At 39.4% G+C, this 27,008-nt stretch overlaps 1 protein-coding gene across 1 annotated transcript in view; it reads left to right on the plus strand.

Moving 5' to 3' along the window:
- The window catches only part of cntn6 (contactin 6), a 135,207-nt gene extending 110,377 nt beyond the window's left edge, over positions 1-24,830 (plus strand). The window contains exons 20-24 of the mRNA XM_082532728.1: positions 226-341; positions 13,485-13,665; positions 18,018-18,130; positions 19,506-19,674; positions 23,221-24,830. Coding sequence (XP_082388854.1) covers positions 226-341; positions 13,485-13,665; positions 18,018-18,130; positions 19,506-19,674; positions 23,221-23,300 — 659 coding nt within the window. The 3' untranslated portion in view covers positions 23,301-24,830. The remainder of the gene's footprint in view (positions 1-225; positions 342-13,484; positions 13,666-18,017; positions 18,131-19,505; positions 19,675-23,220) is intronic.
- The last annotated feature ends 2,178 nt before the right edge of the window (positions 24,831-27,008 follow it).

The raw sequence follows: 27,008 nt of genomic DNA on the forward strand, positions 1-27,008 counted from the left end.
GATAAGGTGGCATCGTTCTAATCCCATACTGGAGCAGCCAGTCACTTACTGACTAACACTGCAAAACAGAGTTGTTAACGTATTTATTTTAATTTCAATTCAGGTTAGATTTTTTTTTGTGCGCAACGCAGATTTTCTGTGCGCAGACACCGTGCCAGCAGTGCGCAAATGCACACGCGCCGCAGCTTAGAGGGAACATTGTTGATAACAATCCATCCTTTACAGAACCCTCTGAAGCACCTTCGAGAGCGTGGGCCCGTGCGGTGTCAGCCTCTGAGATCGAGGTGTTCTGGGAACCAGTTCCTCCGAGGTCCAACAGTGAGAAGATCGTTGCATATGAGGTAGGAAAACAAAGAAAAGTGAAACATTCAAACAAAGACACAAAATTAATCCCAGATGGCTGACAGCACAATAACCTGATCTCATCTGAATATAACCACCAATGGTGACGCTGTCGAAATATTCTGGCATTAAAACACTGTGTGTGCCGGAGTCACAGAGGTCTGTTGACAGCTGTTACAGTCTCTAAGAGAACTCTGCACCCAAGGCTGTCTCAGAGCTGCTATTAAGAAAAAAGGGAGAGAAAATAAATAAGAGAATGTGTGAACATCATACATCACTATCCTGTACAACAAACACTCTCCTGGGATTTAGCTGTGGTAAACCTAGATAAAAATAACACTGTCTCCGAAACCCCAGATATTTTACATGGCAGTGTATACCCAGGTGGCCTAACCTCTGCAGAGATGCTTTGAGGTCGCTGCCAATGTTTGCTACACACATTGTCATAAGACAGAGGTTTCCATGTTTGGAAACAAGACAGAGGTATTTAACTCAGCTTAGAATATTCATGTTTAACACGGGAAAATCCAATGAAATATTCAGCTAAGAGTAGAAATGTTTTAAAATATTCAACTTATTATAATTTGAAGCCTATGCAAGTACAAATTTACTGCTCAGTTATAAAATTTATATGATCCTGCTGGTTTTATTGATCATGTGCAAATTATATAATCCAAAAAACCACAAAGACAACAGAAAAAACACTATCCATCCATTTTCTACCGTTTACCTTGGTCCAGGCAGCGGGGTAAGCAGTCTTAGCAGAGATACCCAGCCTCCTTTTGGACGGACACTGAGGCAATTGCAAAGGAGCTGACATATGTAATTTCTGTAGCATGTCCTGGGTTTGCCCTCGAGCGTCCTCCCAGTAGGACATGCCCAAACCACCTCACTTAGGAGGCACCTATAAGGCATCCTAAACAGAGCTCATTTCCATCCCTTGTAACCACTTTCCTTCTTTCAGTCACTACCCAGAGTACCTAGCCATAGGTGAGGATAGGATCTTGGATCAGCATTGCTTTCATAAACTACTTTACCTTTGTCCAAGAAGTTGATTCTGTTCATCTGGACGTAGCGTTTTGTGGGAGAAACGTTTTGTCACTCATCCAAGTGACTTCTTCAGTCTCAGCTGACTGCAGGTTTCCCCAATGTTATGAACAGGCTTTTAAACCCCAAAACACACTGCACCAAAAAACTGGTCCACCCCAAAGATCGGGTCCCCCGACACAAACAGAGTAACATAGTGTACGCTGTTAAGTGCCAGGAGGATTGCCAGGATTTATACATCGGGGAAACCAAACAACCTCCTATTTACGTGAAAAGCGAAAGACCATCTCTGAATCGAGGAAGGGGCTAAGGGTACGTCTTTCACCATCTTACAATGCTGTGATTGCAGCCATTCCCCAACTCTCTGTGAATGGTACTCATGGCCATTGATCAGTGGTCTTTGATCAGTGGGTTTTGGTCAGTGGTTGTTGATCAATGGTCATTAGAATTTGCATAATTAAGATTAAGGAACTGACCTCCCAGCCCATTGTTCCTTCAGTGGGCTGGTTTCAGTCATTATGTAAATGTACCAGTTATAAGATTGGGGAAAACTGCAGTCAGCTGAGACTGAAGAAGTCACTTGGATGAATGACGAAACGTTTCTCCCACAAAACGCTACGTCCAGATGAACAGAATCAACTTTTGGAGATTTACTTTCCTGGATGATTGAGAATGCATCAAGACAATACTTTACCTGTGATACCAATATACCAAAATACTCAAATTCCTCTACTTCGGACAGAAGCTCCATCCTAAGCCAGAATGCAAGCTGGAGGAAAATAAAAAAGAACAATGTTAAACTATCTAACTGTAAAATCTACATTTTTTGGCATTGCTTTTGTCAGCTGGCTTGGCCAGTTTGATCTGAAAAACCGAACAGCAGCCTGTGGGTAGATATTTATATTTAAGCCTTGCAATGACAAACCATTCCTAAAGAGGTCTACTGGGATTTTGTGACATATATTCTAATTAATCTAATTTAGGGCTTAAATTGCCTCTCAAAAGCTGTTTTAGAGGATCATTTGAATGTTAAAGGCTTGACACAACTCCAGCAAGCATACGGTTTAGGGATGCTACAGCATCACACCCGTCGGTGCTGTTTTTCTTTAGTGCTTGCAGAATATACAGTAAATACAGCTTCTTATACTTTGGATCATCACACAGTGGAATTTCCTTTAAGGAACTGAATTATTTTATGTTTGTGTTGTTATTTACTTTCAGAACTATATAAAAGGTTACAACTGAAATCTGCTCAGTTGGAACTCATGGATTGGTTGAAGTAACAGGTCAGGTCAGAAATCTTCTGATTAGACTGAGAAAAAAACAGCAGCTGATGGTGGAAAAATATGTGCATGCATTTGACTGAAAACTACATGCACTTTTCCCACCTGCATTTCTAGGGTTTGACTTCATGTGGACGATAAAGTTTCTTTTGTTTTCAAGTGCTTACCTAAACTCTGTACATTTGGGTACAAACCCCTCTGGAGTCTAATTTTGGCTGTGCTACAACAGCGTTCCAGAGGAAAATTTATGGTTTAAATTATTATGGCTTTGGAGTGGCAGTGGGTTGTTCTGCTTATTTCAGGTTACTGGGAATTAAAGTGGGATTGCACCAGGGGCCTATTAATGTCATAGTGGCATTACTGTTATTATACTGATACATCCCATTGCCTTGTTACTGGTTGGTGCTGGTCAGACCATGGGCTGCCACGGCCTTTCAATGCTCAGGGCAACAACACTTACACACATTGCAATTGCAATCTTTTTTGGACTTGACACATTATTATCACTCACACTCAGTTGCCAGTGTATTAGGAGCACTGTGCTAAAGCTAATGTGGTCTAAAACAACAGTTGTAGTTGCTAGAAATTACCCCTGGATAAAGGTCATAATATTCAGGTGCTCTTATAATTCAGTGAGGGGCTTCGTGTAATCTGTTTAAAGTTTGTGGTGCTGCTTAAATCAGTTATGTTACACCTAAAAGATACTTCTGTTTAAATTCTGTTTACCATCCTGTTTAAATCAGTGAGGCTGGACTAAATAAGAGAAACACCTATGAATAAATTTTTTGTATCAAGAAGTCTTGTGACCCCATGGTATATATGTTAATTACCCAATTTGACAACAGGAGGAGGAGACACAAACCCAGACTCAGGGGGTCACCAGCGCAAGATAAATGGTAGGGTTTGTGTCAGGAAGGGCAACCAGTGTAAAAACTGTGCCATCTGAAGTAAGTGAGCAGCCAAAAGTATATCAAAAGGTCTCTGAAATATTTTTTTACAAAGTAACATTTACATTAAATAGTATAGATTGCATTATGTTTAGCTAGGTGGAGCTAATAAATTAGCTGTTGTGTGCTAACTAGATTCACTCTTTATTAGCTGTGTTTTGTTCTTTACCACCAACATGTAATTCATTCTATTGCATGCTGGACTACTGTTACATGTTAGTGAGTATTTGTGTCTGCCGTCTGGTGTGAACACGTTTGGTGGTGGTGTGGTTAAACCAGTAAGTAAAGTGGGTAAAACGACAAGAATAAGCTGTAAAGAGGTGAGGAGATATGCAAAATGATAACAACTATTTGTTAGCTGATCACATACAAGTCATTATGTGAACCTAACAAAATGTTTATCTAACAAAAATTAAGAAATTAGAGCCACTTTCTTTAAATCATCAGTGCAGATGCACAGACAGAGATCTGCTTGGTTCGTGTGTCTTCAGCCTCCCTGTCTGCGGTGTTATTACAGGAACCGCGTCTCCAGGCTTTGAAAGCATCATCCAGTGTGGCTGAGTCTAGCAGCTGTGTTGCTACATAGGAGGCCTTTCATCTGTGTTTTTTCAGTATTTTTTACACTTCAAGTCAAATGTTTTCCATTACATGTCACTGTTACGTGTCCCAAGAGACTGAATGCAAGCTGTAGCTTGTTCTCTGCTAATGTGCTGGTTTTATAATGTGTAGACACTATGTGAATCCTACACCTGCTGGGTAGCATCAGAGCTCCTTTACTTCTATATTATTGTAAACTCCAGGGCAATTATGCACTTCCTTAACTAAGCACTGTGAATATAAATTTGAATTGGGTGCATATAAAGAAAAGTCACATCATTGCTCTTTGAAAATCAGGCAGTAACTAAATGATGGTAGTCTTTTATTCACAGGCTTTAAATAAAGTGTCTTTATTGCAAGTACCATAGTGACATTAAGTGAAGCATCTACTTTTCCAGAGTCCCAGAAAATAGTTGGATTGGCCTAAAAACTTTTTACCTGTTGTCCTCTGGAGGAATTCCAGAAATAACCTCCATCTGAAGTTGCTCTTTAATCTCCCAGAAGAGGATACCCGTTCCTCCCACAGCAAGTTCCTCTTTACAGCCAAAGAGGGAAGAGGGGGAGTGAAGCTGGAGAGCTTTGCACATTCATATTATCCTGTTCGTACACGGTGCCAAAATGCAGCACTTTCCTCAGAGTTATTTTATCAAAGGTTTGTACTGATGGGGAACTAAGGAGTCAGGTTAATAAGGAGAAACCCCAATAGAAGTGAACTAAAAACTAGTGTTTTTATGGCCAAGTCTTGAAGCGGAACAACCAGCTGCCAGTCTATCACACATAAAGAGCCCTCCATGTATGTTAGGTGACAAATACTACTTATGTTAGCAGTGTCTTTGATTTCAGTGAAGTGCCATCTTATATGTCTGCTTAGAGGATGACAACTACACTTCAAGTCAGTCTTTTTGCTAAAGAAAAGTGGTTTCTATGTGCCCCTTTAAAGAAATACTTAGAAACCATTAAAATAAGATGAGGAAGATGAAAATGTACCTCTAAATTTGTATGCCAAAAATTCAGAACAATCACTTCTTACCTAACTGCACTTCTATACAACACCATTTTGTACTTGAGGTCAGTCCCAAGCAACATTTTCTTCTTATGCCTTTCTGATTGGAACAGCAGTTTGAAAGGTATGAGAGCAGAAATGTGACTGACTGAGAGGCTAATGAGTCATCATCACACCCTTCAATTTGTCTTCCATTCCACCCAAACTTTTGTCCAGCCCTGCTTCAGCTGCATGAACCAAAATAGCAGGAGCACTTGGTCACGCCTTCACTGTCTAAGTGCACAAGTCCAAATTACAGCTCTAGATGTTAAATGCCTAAAATAAAAAAATAAAAAACTCAGCAAACTCCATGATTGCCAATCAAAAGTTGAAAAATGCCAAAACATGCTTTTAATAATGATAGTCATCATCATTAAAACTATGATGGCATACAAAAGGTAAATAAAAGTAAATACATGAAATGGCAAATGGCAAAATCCCATAAAGCTGCTTCAGCTAAAGGGCTCTGTGTATGCTGAATCCCCGTCATATTGTCGTGTCTACACTTTAATATTAGATCTTTAAGTTCATTAGCACCTGCTCCTTCCTACTGTGAAAGGTCAACATGCCAACTGTGATAAGGGGCTATTGATCATCACAGAACCTATCAAATCAAATCAAATCACTTTTATTGTCACATCACATGTGCAGGTACATTGGTACAGCACATGCGAGTGAAATTCTTGTGTGCGAGCTTCACAAGCAACAGAGTTGTGCAAAATACAATAACATAAACAGGCAAAATATACGAATGGCTAAATCTGAAACTAATAAATATATGTACAATATATAATAGTATATGCAAAAAAAAAAAAAAAATTCTGGATGTGTATACTAAGTGTTTTTCTACGTGTGTGTGTGTGTGTGTGTGTGTGTGTGTGTGTGTGTGTGTGTGTGTGTGTGTGTGTATACACATATTTTACAAATTAAATAGAGTCAACAATAAATAAAATATATAAAAATATACAGAGTTGAGATATGTGCAAAACGGTGGCATTACTGTACAGTATGGAGTGCATAATGTTGAAGTTCCAGTAGTGAAGCTGAGGTGTCTATGACGTGTTCAGCAGTCTGATGGCCTGATGGAAAAAGCTGTCTCTCAGTCTGCTGGTACGGGACCGGATGCTGCAGAACCTCCTTCCTGATGGAAGTAGTCTGAACAGTTTATGGCTGGGGTGACTGGAGTCCTTGATGATCCTCCCCGCTTTCCTCAGGCAGCGCTTCCTGTAGATGTCTTGGAGGGAGGGAAGCTCACCTCCAATTATCCGTTCAGAGCACCGCACTACTCGCTGGAGAACTTTGTGGTTGTAGGCGGTGCTGTTGCCATACCAGGTGGTGATGCATCCAGTGAGGATGCTCTCAATGGCACAGTGATAGAAGGTCCTGAGGATGCGGGGGTTCATGCCGAATCTTTTCAGTCTCCTGAGAAAGAAGAGGCGCTGCTGCGCCTTCTTCACTGTTTTGTTTATGTGTACTGACCACGTAAGATCCTCAGCCAGATGTACACCAAGGAACCGGAAGCTGCTCACTCTCTCCACAGCAGCGCCGTTGATGGTGATGGGGGTGTGTACTTCTCTGCACCTCCGGAAGTCCACTATCAACTCCTTTGTCTTTGCGACGTTGAGGGTGAGATGGTTGTCTTGACACCAGTGGGTCAGGGCGCTGACCTCCTCCCTGTAAGCCGTCTCATCACCATTGGTGATAAGACCCACCACTGTAGTGTCGTCCACAAACTTCACAATGATGTTGGAGTTGTTAGTGGCTGTACAGTCGTAGGTGTAGAGTGAGTACAGGAGAGGGCTCAGTACACAGCAAATTCAAAAGTGTTAAATTTTTTGGTTTTAATAGTCTCCTTGCAAAAGTAGAGTTAATTTTACTCTAAGCAGAGTCACATTCTTTTAATGTAACTCTGAGGTGTAAAATGATAGTAGTTAAAATCGAGTGTTGAAAATGAGTGTTTCTCTGTCAAATCTGGAGGTGTTACAATGGAAACATTAACTCTTGACCTCTTAACTCTGAACTCCTAGAGGGGCTATGACACCAACAGAGTAAATTCACAGACTCCGCCCTCAGCACGGCTCCAATCGAAGCTGAAGTGAAGCCGTTTCAGAACATTTTGCTCTACATATTTGAGTTGTTTGCCATGCTTGGTAAGTCATTTTTTCAAAGATTGTTTCAATTGTTATTAGCTTTTACTTCTGTGGCTCTTTGGAGTTGAGACAAAGCTGTGTGAAAGGCATTAGCCATGTTGCTCGGTGATAGCATAACATTCTGTTTTAGCTAGCTGAAAGGTATTGTTTGCAGGCAAATACCACAGCCTTGAAAAAAAGCTTGCATGTGAATTTTCAGTCACATTTTTGGTCAAATACACCTAAAACAATGTCTAGAATGTGAAATGTTGGTATAATGGTGCTACTTGAAGCCTGAAAACGATCGCCCATAAAAAAAAAAACAAAAACGAGCAAACAGCAGTAGCAGACGTCCTGACTGGATTCTACGTTAGCATAGATCCCTCCAGAGTTTTGTGCACACGGTTTAGGTAAAAATTAAAAAGGTTGAGGTTTTACATTTAGTTCAGTATTACCTGTTGCCTGTGTCCTTGTCTTTTGGGAAAATACTTTACACAAGTAATGGCTCAAAGAGGATTCCTTTTTTTTTTTACTGTGCTGCAATTGTTTACTGGATTATTTGTGCCATTAATTAGTGTCAACTAATTTTTATTCGATCTCCGCACAGGATATGCTTGTGAAGATGGAATATGGGGGAGAGCAGAAGTGCGTTGAAGTTCCACAAAGGGATGAATGAAGGACTTGCATATTGTATTGAAGAAATAAGTGATGAGAATGCTGTTATTTGCATTTACCATGTCAGACCTTTTGATAAACAAAATTCTAATGAAAGTGAGAACATGTACACTGTTACATCTTTCAGAAAATGTTTTGAAATTGTGGTGCACAGTTCAGAATAAATGTTTTTCAAAAACCATTGCATCTTTTTAGTAAATGTTTATTTCCAAAAGAAATTTCTAGAAGTTCAGAACAGTAAAATTCCCGCTTTTTAGAATGAATTAGAAGATAACGCTTACGTAGTTAAACTAAAATACTCTTTGAGAGTTAATATATAAACTCTTAACACCAAGTGTTAAATTATCAACTCCAGACAGATTTGGTGTTTAACACTAAATCAGAGTTAACGTACCAACTCTCCAAAAAGAGTTAAATTAACAATCTCTGGTGTGGACCGCACATCCTCCTCATATCCTGGGCAGCACGGTGGCACGGTGGTTAGCACTGTTGCCGCACAGCAAGAAGGTCCTGAGTTCAATTCCACCATCAGGCCGGGGTCTTTCTGTGTGGAGTTTGCATGTTCTCCCCGTGTTTGCGTGGGTTCTCTCCGGGTACTCCGGCTTCCTCCCACCGTCCAAAGACATGCAGCTTGTGGGGATAGGTTAATTGATTAATCTAAATTGTCACTAGGTGTGAATGTGCGAGTGAATGTGAGTGTGAATGGTTGTCTGTCCCTATGTGTTAGCCCTGCGACAGACTGGCGACCTGTCCAGGGTGTACCCCGCCTTTCGCCCTATGACAGCTGGGATAGGCTCCAGCGCCCCCCGCGACCCTGAAAAGGATAAGCGGAAGCGAATGGATGGATGGATGGATGGTGTGGACCCATATAGACACTTTAATAGTGTTGAAATCAAATCCGACAGTGTTAATTTGGACATGCTGGATTTGCTGTGTACACACCCCTGTGGAGCACCAGTGTTCAGTGTGATGGGGGATGAGGTGATGCTGCCCAGTCTGACCACTTGGCGTCTGTCAGACAGGAAGCTAAGGATCCAGCTGCAGAGGGAGCTGCTCAGTCCTAGATCCTGCAGTTTCCTGTCCAGCTTCGAGGGAACGATGGTATTGAATGCTGAGCTGTAATCTACAAACGGCATTCTCACATACGTGTCTCTCTTCTCCAGGTGTGACAGGGCAGTATGTAGTGTCAGGGCTATGGCATCATCAGTGGACCTGTTGTGGCGGTATGCGAACTGTAGAGGGTCCAGTGAGTCGGGTAGTGCAGAGCAGATGAAGTCCCTGACCAGCTTCTCGAAGCATTTGCTTACAATGGGGGTCAGGGCTACAGGTCGCCAGTCGTTCAATGAGGAGATGGTGGAGGATTTGGGCACAGGGACGACGGTGGCCATTTTGAAGCAGGCTGGGACTACAGACAGAGAGAGGGAAAGGTTGAAGATGTGCGTGAACACTCCAACCAGCTGAGCCGCGCATGACTTGAGGACGCGGCCGGGAATCCCGTCCGGACCAGTAGCTTTGCGTGCGTTCACCTTCCTGAAGCACTTCCGCACATCCTCCTCAGACACAGTGTGCGCACTGACGTCATCTGCGGTGCGCACACTGTCCGGTCTCATGGTGTTCGCTGTGTCGAATCTAGCGTAGAATACGTTTAGATCCTCACACAGAGAGGCCGTGGTCTGCGGTGTGCTGGTTTTCTAAGAGCTTCATTCGAAACAACAACATTATACTGTAACAACTTTGCCTCTCTGCAAGCACCGGTTCTACTTTGGAAAACCGTCCAACTGTACATAGTTTATGCACATTTCTACTGTCACACAATAATTCCAGCATAAATTTTAAGTAGGTAGGACGGTTTGCAAGTTTACCTATCAGAGTATGCTTCTGGCTCATATTCATAAAGATAGGACGGTTTGCCACTTAATTTTACCCGTCGAAGTATGCTTGAAGCTGTCTGTGAAGGTTCTCAGTCATCCAGGTCATTGTAGTCAAAGGAGCTTGCAAAGAAAAGCGTCTAGACTTCTTTAAGTTGCTTGAAGACGTTTCACCTCTCATCCAAGAAGCTTCTTCAGTTCTAAGGTCAAATGTGGGGTGTCCCAGATTTAAACCTAGTGGGAGTATCCCCCCAGACTCAGCAGTCCACCTGCATCTTAAGGATAAAGGACACTCTTTCGAGGATGCCAATGTTCACATTTTGGACAGAGAGGACAGATGGTTTGAAAGAGGAGTGAAAGAAGCCATCTATGTCCACTGTGAGCGACCATCTTTGAACAGAGGCGGTGGTTTACGACACCAAATGTCTGCCATCTATAATCCAGTTTTGAGTTCCCTCCCCAGACGCCTTAACGCCCACTCACATCCTGGGCCATCTGACCTCAGGAATTCACATGATTCCCCACACAGTTTCCACTTATTTCTGTTTTTAGTTCAGTTTTATGTAAAACATTAAACTTTGCAACAGTGATGAAGGATGAAAATAGTTTGAATCTTAAAACTCCTCTTACTTTTTCAATAAACAGGATAAAGACAGCCATTCGCACATTGCTTTGGGACTCTTGTATTGTGTCTTTCATTCTCTTTTAATATTTTAGTACTGCAATGTCTATAAGGCCAGGTTTCACAATGAACTCACCCGAAACCCTGGCTGATTGGGACCCACACCCAGTTTCACACCTTGGCTCAGGCGATTAGAGGGTCATCAGGGGGTCCTTTTGTCCCTCTGTGGGGGGATACTCCCACCAGGTTTAAATCTGGGACTCCCCACCATTTGACCTTAGAACTGAAGAAGCTTCTCGGATGAGAGGTGAAACGTCTTCAAGTAACTTAAAGAAGTCCAGACGCTTTTCTTTGCAAGCTCCTTTGACTATGCTTGTAGCTCATATTCACGAAGGTAGGACGGTTTGGTGCTTAATTTCATGTTGTGCTCATACGCAGAAACAACAGGTAGGATGTTGTGATAGGATGGATTTCCAGAAAACCCGGCACAGACAACATGCTAATGCTAAGCTAGCCGAGAACCCAGGGTAACGTTAAAATTGAGTGAATGCCGACCTCAGCCCAGCAGCCAGAACCTGAACGTAAGCAGGTAACAAACTGATGAGCAGTCAGGCTGAGCAGTTTGTGCTCGTTTTCTTTTTGCTTTGTGACGTCGGCTTTTTGTTCTACTAAGAGAGCCGTGGTGTAATACTAACAGAGAGATCATATGCGTGTCCTCATCAGGGTGTGTGGGACTGCAGCCATACTGTTTAATGGTAATTTTGAGACAGTGCCTTTCAGGTCATTTTACAGAGTAACATTAAAGTAATGTAACAATTATTTTAACAAATTACTTTCTTTAATTAAGTAACATACTGGATTACTTTTAAGAAAATATTTCTGTGTAATAATTACTTTTTTGGAGTAATCAAAGCACTGTTGGTGTGCATTCAAGCCAAAGAACATATATTTCCAGCAGAGGTAGCACAACTTCAGCCTCTCACACTGAAGTGTAGTGGTTGTGAGGCTCTTGGGATGTACTGCTCCTTCTGAAGCAGCTCGTGGTTGAGAGGAGGATGACGGTCGCTCAGCTTTAGATACTGGGATGTTTATTTGCTTCAAGTTGTGGTCAAGTGCAAGCAAAACCTTTGAAGACATTTGTTTCTTGTTCAATGGGACACAGTCTGTCTCACAGACAAGTCAGCAGTCTGTAAGAGAGATGTATAGGGCAAAGATATATCCAAGCTCCCATCACCTTGACCTGGAAGAGATCTTGTAAATGTGTACCAGCATCAGCTTGACAGAAGGATCAGCACCTCCTATATGCTGACTGTACGCATGAATAAGTAATGGGCATAGTACATTTCTTTGTGTCCAAATAGGCATGATCCCACAGGTCAAATTGCCCGGCGTTGCACCATAAAAAGTTTTACAGTTCATCTTTTATTTGTTAAAGAAAAACAAAACCCACAAATGACAAACCGCACACTTTTACAAAGCTTAAATATACTAATATACAGTTAGTAGAATTACCCATAATGGTAATATATCTGGATATTTTAAACCATAAATTCATCAGGAAGATTTTTGATGATGTAAATAATTATACAAGCAATCTACTTCTGCAACCAGCGGAGTCGACCCCCACAGGCCAATAGAAAGAATGCAGGCACTTCCATATTGGTTTCACTTTTCAGACCCTGAAGCTGCATTAATCTTAAACCTTTATAATATAAAGTATAGGCATTGTATTTTGGCACATTGTTAGATTTTTTTGTTTTTTTTGTTACTGCAAAATCAGTAGAATATTGTGAGGCCATCAATAGAAATGCATTGCATCAGTGTAGTGACACCCCCCACCCCACTCCCAAAAATTTGCTGTGTCACTACTAGTGCTCCAGTGGATGGATGGATGGATATTTCCACACGTATACAATGTGACACTTCTTATGAATTAACTTCATACTAAGATAAGGAAAGATGTACAGCGTCCTAATTTGTAGTTACAGCTCTTTCCTTTTCAAACAGCACCTGTCCTGCTTGGTTATCTAGTATTGGAATGTATAATATAATGTAAAATCAGCAGCACTTACTGTTCATGTTTACCACACACAACCACAATTTGTGTTGCAGGTATGACATATTTCACTGTCACTGTCTCTATTAGACAGCATAAGATTCAGCAAGACAGCTTAAGCCTTCTTCGATCCCTCTTTGAGTGAGTGTTTAGATTCTTTGCAGAGGTGCTATAAGAACTGTGAACTTCTTGTGCTCAGGTATTTCAGAGATTTTTCCCAAGTGTTTGAAAAGACTTCTATAATTAAAATTCAGTCGGAGAAAACACCCTAGATGCATCTGTTATCAGCAACTCCAGGCCCTATTGCTAATCTGCCTCTCCCAAGCAAGATCCTAAAAAAAAAAAAACGTGTGTGCACTCAGTTAAATAAGTACCTACATTCAGACCATCTGTTTGACATTTCCCTGTCTGGTTTTCCTGTCTTGTGTTTGGGCCATAAACAGTCTCTCAGTGAATACAGATTCTGACAAGCTCTGGTACTGTTCACTCTCACTGCTGCTTGTGATATTGCTGATTGTCTGATACAGTATCATTTGGTAGTGTTGGACTGCTCGGAGACTTACAATAGCTAAGTCGATAAAGTGGAAGCACTAAAGTGATGCTCCTTTAAACCTGATATCTGTATCTTATCCATAGGTCTGTTCCTTTGTACTATATGTCAGCTGGTACTGTTTAAACATACATATGCACTTTGAATCTACAGCATATGCACTCTGAAATGACATTGTGCGGGATGTTTTACTTCATAATCATGATGTGACTATCTTAATGGCCAGTCAGGGTGGAAACAGGCTACCTTGACAGTTTAAAAGGAAAAAATGAAAAGGTAGGCACTATGCTCAGAGGTCTGTGGTAACTCATGTCTCTTTGGTCCAGGTTCTCTTCTGGGAGGAAGGATTGGAGCAGAGTGAAGCAGACAGAGTGAGGGTTATCAACTGCACAGCTCTGCTCTCCGGCTTGAAGGGCAGCACACTTTATCTGATCTCAGTCAGAGCCCAGAACAGTGCTGGACTTGGACCCTGCAGCACACCTTTTAATATCACCACCAAGAAACCACGTGAGTCTACACACAAAACTGGGATCTATTTACTTTAACCGCTTTTTTCATGTTGACTCGAGGGTCTTTCTTTTTTAAAAAAAATACGTTTGAGTCTGTTTAATGGAGTTTAGACATGACATACTCGATATGTGCCCAATGATGATAATACTTACACAGTAACAGCTGAGACTGAGGTAATTACTCACACCAATAATATCACTATTATTATCCTTCTAATAGCAGGAATATTAAAACTGAGATCATATTAGGATAGTATTTCAACATGCTGTTAGGGGGCCATATTGAAATAAATATGTTTAAATATAAGCAAGTACTGTATTTATACTTAAACGTCATGCTTTTTACCTGTTCCATGAAACAAAAAAAAAATATTCTGATGAGTGCATCAGATTGATGTCAAATCACAAAGTTTTACAATCATTAATTGTAACATTTACCATCAGAGTTTGCAATATTGTATGGAAAAAATCTTAATAATCATTAAATACACAGTCAGATTTGTGAATATAAATTTAAGGGTTTGTGGTTCATCATAGAAAAACTTTTTCAATACTTTTTCAATACTTTTTAAGATTCAAAAAATATATTACCAACTTCATTGAGACCAGCTGGAGATCTTCCCAATATTATATTATGTCTGATATTTTATATCTGCTTTTTACCATAAGGGGCTTTTGAATACCTCTTTTATAAACCTAAACCCTACAATCAAAATGTATTTAAAGCATTGCATGAATGTAGATGCATGCCTTTCAAGAATTTAAACTTTTATTGTGATTTAAAGTAAATTAAATCACAATAAAAAGTGGTACTTGTTTACTCACTCATACTCATCCAGTCATATTCTCCCAAATAGTTGTGCAGCAAATCCATCTTTTCAGGAAGAAAGCCGTCTATACTGTCACATTTCTATGGTAACACCCCTACAGTTAATTACCAGACTACTGAAGCCTCCAGCTATTCCAGCTATTTCTCACCTCAGGGTAACATTCACACATACACCTACATCACAGCTGCCTCTCTTACACTCTTTGATTTTCTTTTTCACAAGCACCAATTTACAAGTTACTTTTTTATGATTATAAAGTCAAAAGTTTTGTACCTTTGTCTATTAAACTAAGCTAAAAACCCAAATGAAAGAATTAAGAATTTTGCTAAACTTGTTTCCTGTGTGATAGCTGAGTGAAAACAAAAGAGAGCCGTTAATAAATTAGAAATCACTATAGGCTGTAAGATTGGGTCGATTCTTTCAATAATACAATATCAATGTGTCCACAAGTCCTCCTGTTAGTGTAGTTCATTAAAAGATAACCTGATGAGCAGGCCCCTGTTCGGTGCAGGTTTCTATTCAAACATGTCTTTGAAGACAATAAAAGGCTCAGCTTCAAAGTATCTTCAGGTTCGAGCCTCTTAATTTCAAAAGCCCGTCCTTTCTTATTATCCCTTAAATATAGACAAACATGGAAAATGTTTATCAGTCGTAAAAACTTCATTTGATTATGGAACAACTGAAACTTTAATCTATTACATCCTCCACACTTTATAATGCACTTTTGTACCACACGGAAATTGTACATTTTCTCCATGACTGCTTTTATTAAAAGCACACTCAGAGTGGATCTTTCAGCTCCTTTAAAGTCACACCTGTTAACTTCAAACATGTAACAGTTTGGACACATTGGGCTCTTGACTATCAGCATCTCTTCTATGTTCTTATACTGACTTTTCAGGGATTTGTAAGGCTGTTATCTCATGGCGTATATCAAAGGTGACGCAGGTGACAGAATGGCATCATGTGATGCCCCAGAATGAGACCATGTTGGTAAGAATAGTGTGGAGGACATACTGGTTAAACAAGTGTGTGCTGACAGGAAAGGTGAAAAGCTAACTCTTTGCTAAAAATTGCCTTGGTCAGAGGTGAGAAGTAACAAAGTAAGGTTACTGACAACTTTTTACTTTATCTTTGAACATATTTACACAAACATCTGTACTTTCTACTGCTTACATTTTCTAAAGAGCCTCCTTACTTTAGCTTTAACACATTTAAATAAGGTTCTTATTTCCCAGCTTTGTGCGCCTTCAAACATCGAATCAGTTTGAGCCTAAATAAAAAGAACAATGATACAAAAGATAATCCTGAGGGGAACAATGTTTTTTAATGTGGCAGGTAATTTCAAATGCAACGTTCCTATCAGCTCAACAAATAACAGCAAACACACAAACTGGTTGCATGCAGTCTGCCGCACAGTTTCTGCTAGCTAAAGGTACAGCAGCTATATTTCACAGGGAGAGAAAAGACTGTGCAGTGACTTTACTGAGAGATGAGGAAAGAAAGGAAGAAGAGAGGTTAGATTTAAAGGTAAGGACAACTCAGAGGCATTTGATAAACTGCAGATTTAAAGCTTACATTTAATGTCCTTGTTTATCACATCAGATATTGGATCTGTATGGTGTGAAGTTTTTATTTATCTATTTTGTTGTGAAACGTCTTGAAGAACAGTGAGGTTAATACAAACTTTGTGTTATTTAGAGGTTGCATGAAAACAGGTTCGCTTTCTGTACCGTGGTGAATGTATAATAAAGCTGTGGTGTTCATGGTCACTGTTAGAAAAGTGTAAAAAGAGTGTACATTAATCAGAATTTAATCTGATAATGTCTATATTACTGCAGTGTATTCCACCTTTACACACACTTTCCACTGTCTAGTATAAAAACATTATATGCGGTATACTGTCAGTGTAGAGAACTGAAATCAGCCAAGATAGCTGTGAAATACTGGGCTACATCCTGTTCAATTCAGCTGTGCAAATCCACAAAGACCAGTAAACCTCAGAGCAGCAGTAGCAGGTCAGCTGATCACAGCTGGTATACAAAGAAAATCTACTGGAGCTCTCAATAGAAACTAATTCTTCTTCTTCTTCTCCCCATGCTGAGCCACTACAACTGATATTAGAGTTCCTCTACCTGCCAAATCCCACTTTAACCTCTGACTACATCAATGTTTCTGTTTAGGTGTGAAGGCAACTCGCCACTTCTATTTTTTTTTTTTTTTTTTGGCTGTGGGTCCTTAGATTTATTTCACTATGCTTAGGTGACAGTCAAAATACAGCAGCCACAGGTTTAGGGTTAAACACAACAAATATGATATATGACATATAAATGAGGTGTCAAGGTCTGCGGAGGCAGACCGTGCGGAAAGGTGTGTGGTGGACCCAGGTGCGAACACAAACGAGGATGCAGGAGTGGATTCCAACCAAAACGAGCCTTTTATTATGGCTGAAAAACTCATGGAAAAGAACAACAAAGTAACTGAGGGAAAACCTGAACATAGACTGGGAAACTATGACTCTAATGAGATTTAGACTGCAAACTACAAACTATGGCTGGGATACTATGACAAGGGGTAGGGGAGATAACACAGACGACGCGAGACAGACTGTATGAAACACAGAGACTAAATACACATGAGGGATGATCAGGGGAAGTGGCCACACATGGGAACACAGCTGACACACATGAACTTAACGACAGGACAGAAGGAGTGAAACTGAATACACTGACCGTGAATACAGACTTTCAAAGTAAAACAGGAAACATGGAGATTAGACAAGACACACGAACCGGGGAGACGTAGTACAGGGGAGATGACATAACCACACGAAGGGCAAGGGAGACTTAATACACGGGTAGTATGTACAAATGGCTGGACTGCCTTAGTGACCCTAAACAAAGAATAAACATCAAAATAGGCTAAAACACAAAACACTGGGTCGCACGACCCAGGACCATGACATGAGGTGAGCAAAATATTAAAAAAATAAATAAAATGAAACCAAAATAAACCCAATAAAATAAAATAACTGTAAATCTAAGTAACAATAGTAACTATTAACATAATAGATAGGAAAAAGAAATATTTCAAAACTCACAATGCAAAGCCGAACATAGGAAACAAATGAAATTGTACTTTGCACTCTGCACCATTTCTGCCTTCATAAATCAGTAGTTATCACAAATTATGATCCACCTACATTGCATGTAAGATTCTGAAAAGAGCCAATCTGCATAATCAGTATCCTTATACAGATTGCCATCTATATTAGGACACAGGACTGCACATGAGACTGCAAATGATTTCCTACACTGTGTTTATTTCTAATCAAGTAGTTTGATTTCCTGTGGATAGTCAAAGGTCATGCACCTTCATTTTTCTCCGGTTTGCTCTTGAAGGTTGACGACTATATGATGTAAAATGCATAATGGGCTACGTGCAGACTAGCTTAGAGAATACGATCACTGACACGCATTCATTTGTAAATCTTCTGTCTTTGTAATTACATGTCTTGCAGCACCAAGTCACCCTCCAGGGAGTATTGAATGGAAACTGACCAACTCTAAGATCTTTCTAAATTGGGAACATGTCAAAGCGATGGAGAATGAGTCCGAGGTGACAGGATACAAGGTGAGTTTGTCAGAATAACAGCAGAAAGTCCAGAACTGCGGAAACAAATAGAGCCTCAGCAGCTGTCATCTCAATAAATGGCTTTCTCATTGCAGTGGAAAGATAGACCTCAGCACTCCAGTGTTACATTATGAATTGGCCCTGTCTGGCCTTTCAAAATTAAAAGATCTGTTCCAGGTGATAAAATGAAAGGCGTCATGCCACAAAAGGAATGAAGTTTTTCTAAGCAGTAAAACGATGAATCATATTTGATCCACTTTGCATACTTTGTGTGGAAAAGCACACTGTTTGTGATTTATATATATACATACAAGACACACACAAAGGTAGTCCAACTCTAGGACCTCTAGGATAGTACATCATTATGTGCTATTGCTAGTTTTCTTGGCACAGTCTCAAGGAGACAGGCAGTTAGAGCAGGGCCATAGAAGGTCCTTAACCCATCACTATCATTGGTATCTCCTCCTTTTACAAGGGTGGCCTACACAATGACCTCCAAACAATCAGAAACTTTATGAAAGTGGGTTGAGGGCCTGATATCCTCCAGTGGGTCCTGTGCTTACCGTCCTCATGATGATGAGCTCTCTCAGACCTATGCAGCCTTATTGTTGCAAAACGTATTGAGGGCATTGGTTACAGAAGAATTCTAAGCTACTGCAGGTTGCAGTGAGCACTGTCGGGGTATTAATGTGGAAGTAGAAAGAACATCATTTCACCATATAGCAGTCATGACCAGATGCTGCTCGCCTGATTTCAGACAGAGGAGTTTGCATGTGTGGATTGGCTGGGTTATCATAGTCATCCAATGAGCTTGTCATGTCAGTAGCACCTTTGGAAACATTTTTACTTAGAAAACTGGTGACTTGTTCAATACTTATTTTACCCGCCGCACATACATAGTACATAGTCTTTAGCCGGCTCTTTTGCAGACACGACTCGAGTAAAGATTTCACAAAGACAATACTGTCAATATTTCTTGCATATTTTTCTTTTTTTTAACTAAATTTGCAGTTTGGCTCTCTACACTGTGTTTCTTTCGGAGGACTAAATAAAACTTTCTGCTGCGTTTTAATGATGGTGAAGCTACACAAGTAAATGTGCAAAAATGACATCTGAGGTGCTGTTCTCAAGTCCCTGAATCATCGAGCCAAATCATCCCTGTCATGCCGTGTGGCATTTTGAATTCATTACCTCCTAGAGATAGGATTGTATAACCAAGATGAAGCAACAGTATCGTGCGGCACTCTTGGATTTGAATGTGTTTTTTTACACACTAGTTTGATACGTTGAATGAAGTTACAAATTTTTCTGTTGATGAGTAAAAAAAGTTTAATATCTCACTGTTATGACTAAAGAATTGCATTTTGTCCTCCAGGTTGTGTATCGCCAGAACTGGCATGAGAGGACAACTGTACTGGAAACCAATAAGACCAGTTTGGAACTGCAAATCCCCTCTGGAGAGGACTACCTCATTGAGATCAAAGCTCTGACCGAAGGGGGCGATGGCACCAGCAGCGGTCCCATCCGCATACCAAAGATGTCCAGTAAGTTCCATACACTCCACAGCATGCAAATGATTGGAGCTGGAATTAGGCAGAGAAGCAGTGGGATGGGTGCACCGTGTGTAACTAATCCCCTGTGTGACTGATGTTGTTTATCAGCTTTACTGTAGCTTGAACAAGGCTTTCAGAATACACATATAAATTGTAAGTAGACTGTGCCATGCAACCAAGAGGAAGAGACACAAAATGTACACAGAGATCTCACCCAAGAACGTTGGGCTTTTTAGCTCTTGGGGCTTTTTTTGTTTTGTTTTTTCAGAGCTACTTACCGTAGCTCAACATTTTGGCAAATATACTGACAATGATGAGTAGTTGATGGTGTGATAGATCTCCATTGATAGGGTTAACAGCACTTTATTTGTGATATTAAACATCTCATTAAGTCTAAAAACTGTTGGCAGCTGTGGTGTGATCACATTGTTAAACAATTCAACTTTATCTGCCAGTTTCTGGAGCGCTGGAGCTGATGTATAATCACAATGTATTATGTAGTCTCAATGAAAATATCAACTAGCAGACTCTGGCATGATTAAGACCCCGGAATGTAATCAGGTAAAGCTGACGTACTGCTTTGATTTCCTGCTTCAGACAGAATAAAGAGTTTAAAAGGCTGAAGCTTAGATCTGTTTAATGGTCAAAATAAATGTGTTAGTGATTATAATCATGTAATCTGTTTTGTTCTAACTAATTTTGCAATTTGGAATATTATCTGCAATTAGCAAAGACATGTAGATCAAACCTCATATCCTCTTTCAGTTTCACATTTCTGTCTTTAGAGTGAGTGGAAACATAAATGTAAGACAAACTGTAGAAAGAGCTATAAAAGCCATCTTTTAAAACACAGCTGTCTCTTAATCAATGCCAACAAGAGAAAATATGAAGCATGTTTTCATCTTTTTCAGATGAATCATGAAAACATAAAGCACAGTCGCTGTTTAGGTGTAGCTGATGGGTCACGTCAGTTCAAGATCTGATCATTGGGCTAAGCATTGGCGTTACCTGGGAAACAGACGAGGAGAAATGTAAACAAGCTGACTTTGCCAGAAATAATTATGACTTTATTTAACCTTTTATTTATTATATAGTTCAGCAAATGTACACACACACACACACTCACACACACACACACACATATATATGTTGACCTTTTTACATTTGTAAATGTCTGATTCAACTAAATTGGTGTTCTTTAAATAAAAATCAAATGTTTTCCATGTAAATCTAAAGAGATGGGATAAGGGGGGGAAAACTAAATGTGTTATGAGAGTAGGTAAGCTAGGCAGGTAGAATGAAAATCTGAAATTAAACATCTTGTCTGTCGGGAGTATCTGCAGCTTCTGATCTTCAGTTGTCAGTCACTCTGACTCGTGCCTCTGCTTCTTTCTATGTAAATCATCAGCAGGAAACCTAATTAAACAACTATTCTGTTATGACAATTTCTCAACTAAAGCAGACTTTGTCTTTGTAAATTTTCCTAAAAACAAAGCGACTCAAAATAAAATTCAAGGTTACAATAGCTCTAAAAACACCCATTGGCATATTTAACATTATATGGATATGGTTTCATGGAATTTAATACGATAAGTGCAAAAACTCTAAATGAAGAGTACAGTTTAAAAGAGGTACAGCAGTGCATAAGTGCAAAGGAAGCTACAAGATAGCCTGTGCCAGGAAAGCTATAGCCATTTAAATTCTAAAGTGAAGAGGTGCTTCATTCATTTTTTTCCCCAGAGAAGCTGGAGAAACACAATATCAGAGTGTTATCTGTGCAGCGTCTACAGAGCTGGAGTCAAACGTTATTTAGCTTAGATCAGCCCAGTGAATACGAGAAATAAAACCAGGTAGCCTTACTGTACAAAGATCAAAAATCCAACCAGTCCCTCTAAAGGTAATGATACACATATTTCATCTCACTCTCAAAAATAAAGCAAATTATTATCGTTACTTTAAAACAGTTAACAAATTATTTTTTTGGCTGAGAAAGATCCTCTTAAGTTATCCTCTTGAGAGGTGTAAAGGAAGGCAACTGAACTTCCTGGTTCATTCCAAGGAGAAAACACCAAACACTGGTTGAACAACACAGCATATGCAGTGAGGAGTGCTCAGACGTAGGAGAAACCAAACAGCCACTCCACAAACACTTGGTACAGCATAGGAGAGCCACCTGAGCAGCATAAGATCCAGCTGTACACCTGCATTTAAAGGAGAAAGAATACTCTTTTGAGGATGCCAGTGTTCACACTGGTGTGGATGTGAACACTAGCAAAGAAGACAGATGGTTTGAGAGAAGTAAAGCAGGTCATCTATGCCCACTATGAATGTCCACTGTTGAACAGAGGTGTTGGTTTATGACACTAGCGATCAGCCACCTATCTTGAGATCCCTTCACAGGTGTTTCAACCTCCATTCATACTTTGCTTCTGGTACCCTCAATAACTCACATAATGATGGGGTGGGGCAAAGTCTCGCTAAGGTTTCACCTGTCGCCCCAGTGACAGGAATGATCCGTGGCTTTTTTTTTTTCTTGGCTCATTTAATGACTCATATGATCAATTCCCCTCAGGTCCACTTCAAGGGGGACAGCCCCAGTAGGGGTTTATTACCTTGGACTCTCCACCAGTTGTTCTATAACTCAAAAAGCCTCTTGGATGAGGGGCAAAATGAGGGCCTCTGAATATATAAGGAGAAATGCCATTCACAATCACTTTTAAGTGCTTTTAAGAATGCCTCTCTGTTATATTCTGGACTTCAGCAAATTTTCACCACTCAGATTTCTACATGCATGCACTTTACAACTGCTTTGATGTTTTGCAAAACCTTTGCACCAATTAGACTTTCCAGTATTCTCAGTTTGTCTTAACTTTACTCTCTGCAAATACCTCTCAAAGCTATGTAAGGAAACTATAATTTATTGATCAGTTTCTGATGTACAAATTGCAAAAAAAACCAATGCAGTATTTTGCCCCAAATCCTTATCTAGCGAACCTCTCAGCTGTGAAAAGGAAACCTGGGCTAAGTGCAGCCACACACACCTAGGGGTGCAACCTGGCCAGTCAACCAGTGAAATTTGCCCCCGTAGTGATGCTGGCGACTGCTGACTGTGATCGATCAGCAGTTTCATGTAAACGTAGCAGAGCTTTTATAATAAGCTTAATCATTTAGATTACACACAACTGTCTATTTTCATTGTTACTAAACCTCAGTCATTCAAAGAACAGACACAGTTTGACATCTTTAAGTCGAAAGATTAAGAGAGATAAACAACATCAGCTTTTTGCATGTTAATATAGATGTTCTGAAATTTTAGGAAACAAAAAACGGCACTTTGAATGATCAGGACACGTTAGAAACACTGTGAACCAAACAACGAATGTGTTACGAAGCTAAACATACATAATAATGTAAGCACTTCTCCTCTACTCAGTGCTGTCATTTTTCCATGTCTAAACTCCAAAACTCAAAAGAGACACAGAAGTTATGTCTTGAATCTCTTTGCTAACATTATACTTTGTGTTCCTTTCTTTATAGGTCTCAACTCAAAAGGATTTGTGTTTCCAGTTTCAATTCATTTTCCCGCCCTCGTGATATTTTCTATGTTCATTTTGTAGCTTCTAATGCCTTTATAATCAGCTCTAGACAAAAGAATGAAAACAGTGTAAGATGGTCTTTTATCTTATTCCATCAGATTTATGGAATAAGCAGCGGAAGTAGAAGTTTTCCAAAGCTGAATGATGAAACCATTCTGACAGGTTGTCAAATGCCCCACAGAATCTGTGGCCGGACCGCTACTCACAGGCAACAGCACAATTACAAAACATTTTCATCTGGCAATTTTCAGGACCACTGCAACCCTCCAGGATGCATGCATTTGATAAACATGGGAAGATGAGTTTCTTATCGTGCACTGAGAATTGAACAGCGCAGGTCCGTGTCCCAGTTTCCCCATTCGACTCTACATTTCCACTTTTTTTTGCCCTAGCTTCTAAGAACAGATAAAAGGCACGAGTGTCACCTTTTTAACATGCAGCTTTAAAACAGTCATTCACATTCCTTTATTTACTTTGTTAAGTGTTGTTTTAAAGCATGCACAAATATAGTAGTGCTATAGGTTTATCCAAAAAGTCAGCTACTGGTACACGGTGTCGGTGTCCACGTCAGTAAGTCAAAGTAACAAGCAACAATGATACAAGTCATTGGTATGTGTGTTTCATTGATCAGCATTTTCAGTGTATCTCCAAATAAAAATGCCTATGCATTTAAATAACTGATGGTAAGGAAATTTAAAGAAAGTACATCAAAATTAACACCAATAGTAACCTTTTTTTTAATAAGATAAGATAAGATAAGATAAGATAACCTTTATTAGTCCCACACGTGGGAAATTTGTTTTGTCACAGCAGGAAGTGGACAGTGCAAAAGTTATGAGGCAAAAATTAGAATACAATAAGAATAAATACAGTACACAGCTGTACAGAATAGAATAAAATAAAATACTATATACAGTAGAATAAAATAAAATAAATATACAATAAGATAAAAATAGAATACAAATACAAATACTATATACAACTGAGTAAAAATACAACGATGACAGAAAGGATTATTGCACTTAGTATATAATATACTATTCTATACTGTTATATATTCTTTCAGATTCTTCAGTTAGAATTTCTCCTGCTTGTTTGCTTTAATGGTGCAGGTGTCTCCTCTTTCTGCATGAACCACCCCAAGGTAAACATGTGCACAGCAAACAGCAAACAAGATCTTTTGATTTAGATTCTGATTTACTGATATTGAATTTGACAGTTATTTGGCATGTGCATTTATTTTGTGGGATGGGCAAAAAATGTTTCTACACACATAAGTGAACGATGCCCAGCGTCCTTTTTTTCCCCACTCAGCTGCTGAGTGCATTACCCACAATGCACTTTGAACACCGAACATTCTCTGAGTGATTCTTGTGGGTTATGCTGTCGTAGCCTTGAGTTGCTAGGCGCACGCAGACGAGAGGCAGGCTCCAGAGATCGAGTAGACTCAATTCTTTCTAGCTCGATACCCAGCTTCACTTGAAACTGTTTATAAGATTTAGTACAGCTCGCTCTGGAGCCACAAAAGGCTTTGTGCACCTGTTTTCACATATGTAAAAAAAAAAAAAAAATATATATATATATATATATATATATATATATATATATATGTTCTTGAAATCTACCAGTTTGGATTCTCTAATAAAAGTCATAAAAGTCTAGCAGTTTTTTTCGTTTTGTTTTTATTCCCCTGCTTTGGGAAATTAATCACTACACCTGGGCACGTTTGATAAATGTAACAGCTCACTTTTAGAACAACTGCATTTCATCCACTGGCTGTGTTCTAGTTCAAGTTAGGCTTGCTATTGTGCAACAGCGCCTCAGCGGCATTGTTTGCTTACACACCTGAGTGGAACAGAGTCATTGTTACTGTTAATAATTACCAGCTGGGCCTTTTCCCACTATGACAAATGAAAGCGTCCACTGTGAGAAACGCTGCTCTGTAAGCAGAAGCTCTGCCTGACTGTTAGACACACACACAGACATAATTACATTACACCAGATAATGGCTAATGTGACCCAAAAAGGGGGTATTTAGCAGAAAAGAGAGGCCAGTTATTTGCTCATCTGTACAGCAGTTGGACTGTTGAAGATAATTCCTGTTGCACTCTGTACCGGTCATTGCTTTTAATCGTGTTGGTTTTTGGGGGGGTTGTAACTGTACAGATTCTTCAGTTAAACATGTGTCCTACTGCTGCCTCCCCGGTCCATGTTTCAGCTTGAACTGACCATAAATGTGTCCTGTGTTGATGTTAAGCGACAAAATGCACATGATTCTTTTTAAATATATGTAAAGAAATACTTGGATTTGCTGCTTAAAGAGGTTGTGTAGTGGAAAAAAAGTTAACCAGTTAACCTGGTGTGTAGGTTGTAAGATCTGCTTTGCCTTATTAAATTAATGCTCTTTAAACTTATTGTGAATCCGTCTAAAACACGTTGATTGTAATTATTTTGTAAAAGGGCAGACGTATTGAAGATACAATGTAGAATGTCATTTATTAGATTTGTAAAGTTTTATTTGTGTCAAACGCATTTCATGAAATGTATTTTGCACTTGATGTGATTGTATGTAGAGTTTATTAAAAAGGAAGAGCGGTCACATAAACATCTATTATACATCCCAAATTGAAATGATAAACACTGACAAAAAGAACATTTGACATAATTGCATTACATCAGGACTAGAGCTTTTTTAAATACAGATAAAAAAAAGTAATTTGAAAAAAACATTTCTATTGAATACCTGGGAGAAATATTTCCATTTTGATCATACTAAATAGCTGAAAATAGTAGAAAATTGAGTTTGTTTGTCATGTTTTAAGTTTCACTTTTATTTACTATTACACATGTTTTAATGTCTTTCATAGACTCCTAAATTATGTATGATATATGGCTAGCTTGTGTGTGGTGTGCTGTAAAGTTTAGGTAAGAGTGTAAAATGGTGCATCTCCCATGTTTTTTTGTGAACACCATTCTTTTTATTTAGGATTATTCACTATATAACATCACATTTTGTTCTCTATGTATTCACTATTTTTCTGGGTATAATTTTAAATAAGTGCATCTTACATGAGACTCCCTTTATTTATTCTCACTATTGTGGCTGGAATATCCCATTATGATGTCCCAAATTGATATTTAAGAAACAAAATCCCTGCTCTTAAATTTATGATCGTACTTTGTCTTTAACCGAATCTACGATTTCTTCATTCAGCAATGTAATACCATTGTATTAATATATTATTATCTCTGTGAGATGACAAAAAGGCTCAATAAAAGTTTCACATTGAAACCCTTTAATCATCTGAAGTGTTTTCTCTCTTGTTTGAGTCATGCACCTTACTAAGTGACTTTTTTTTTATTCTTTACAAAACTGGTCTCAGGAGATTCTGGCTGTACTACAGAGAGTAAAGTGGAGAATCACAGCAATTAAGTAAGTTTAGTGCAAGCTGCTTATGCTGTAGGGCTGCAGAGAATTAAAGGTAAAGAGATGTAGCTAGAGTGTTCCCTTGGGACCAAGGGAAAATTACCTAAAGACTCTCGAGAGATTTTCATGCTATACCTCCATCAGATGACTAGAACTTTCTTTCCACTGCACAGTGGGATGAAAGGTTTATGAAACAGGCACAAAAAAATTATATGAGGTTTGATGTTTTTTTGCTTGTTGTCTTCTTTTTTGCAGATTCCTTTTGGTTCATTAATGGCTCAGTCACTCTAGAGTAAAACACC

The sequence above is a fragment of the Aulonocara stuartgranti genome (genome assembly GCF_965226115.1).
Source record: "Aulonocara stuartgranti genome assembly, chromosome: 5".
Taxonomy (NCBI): domain Eukaryota; kingdom Metazoa; phylum Chordata; class Actinopteri; order Cichliformes; family Cichlidae; genus Aulonocara; species Aulonocara stuartgranti.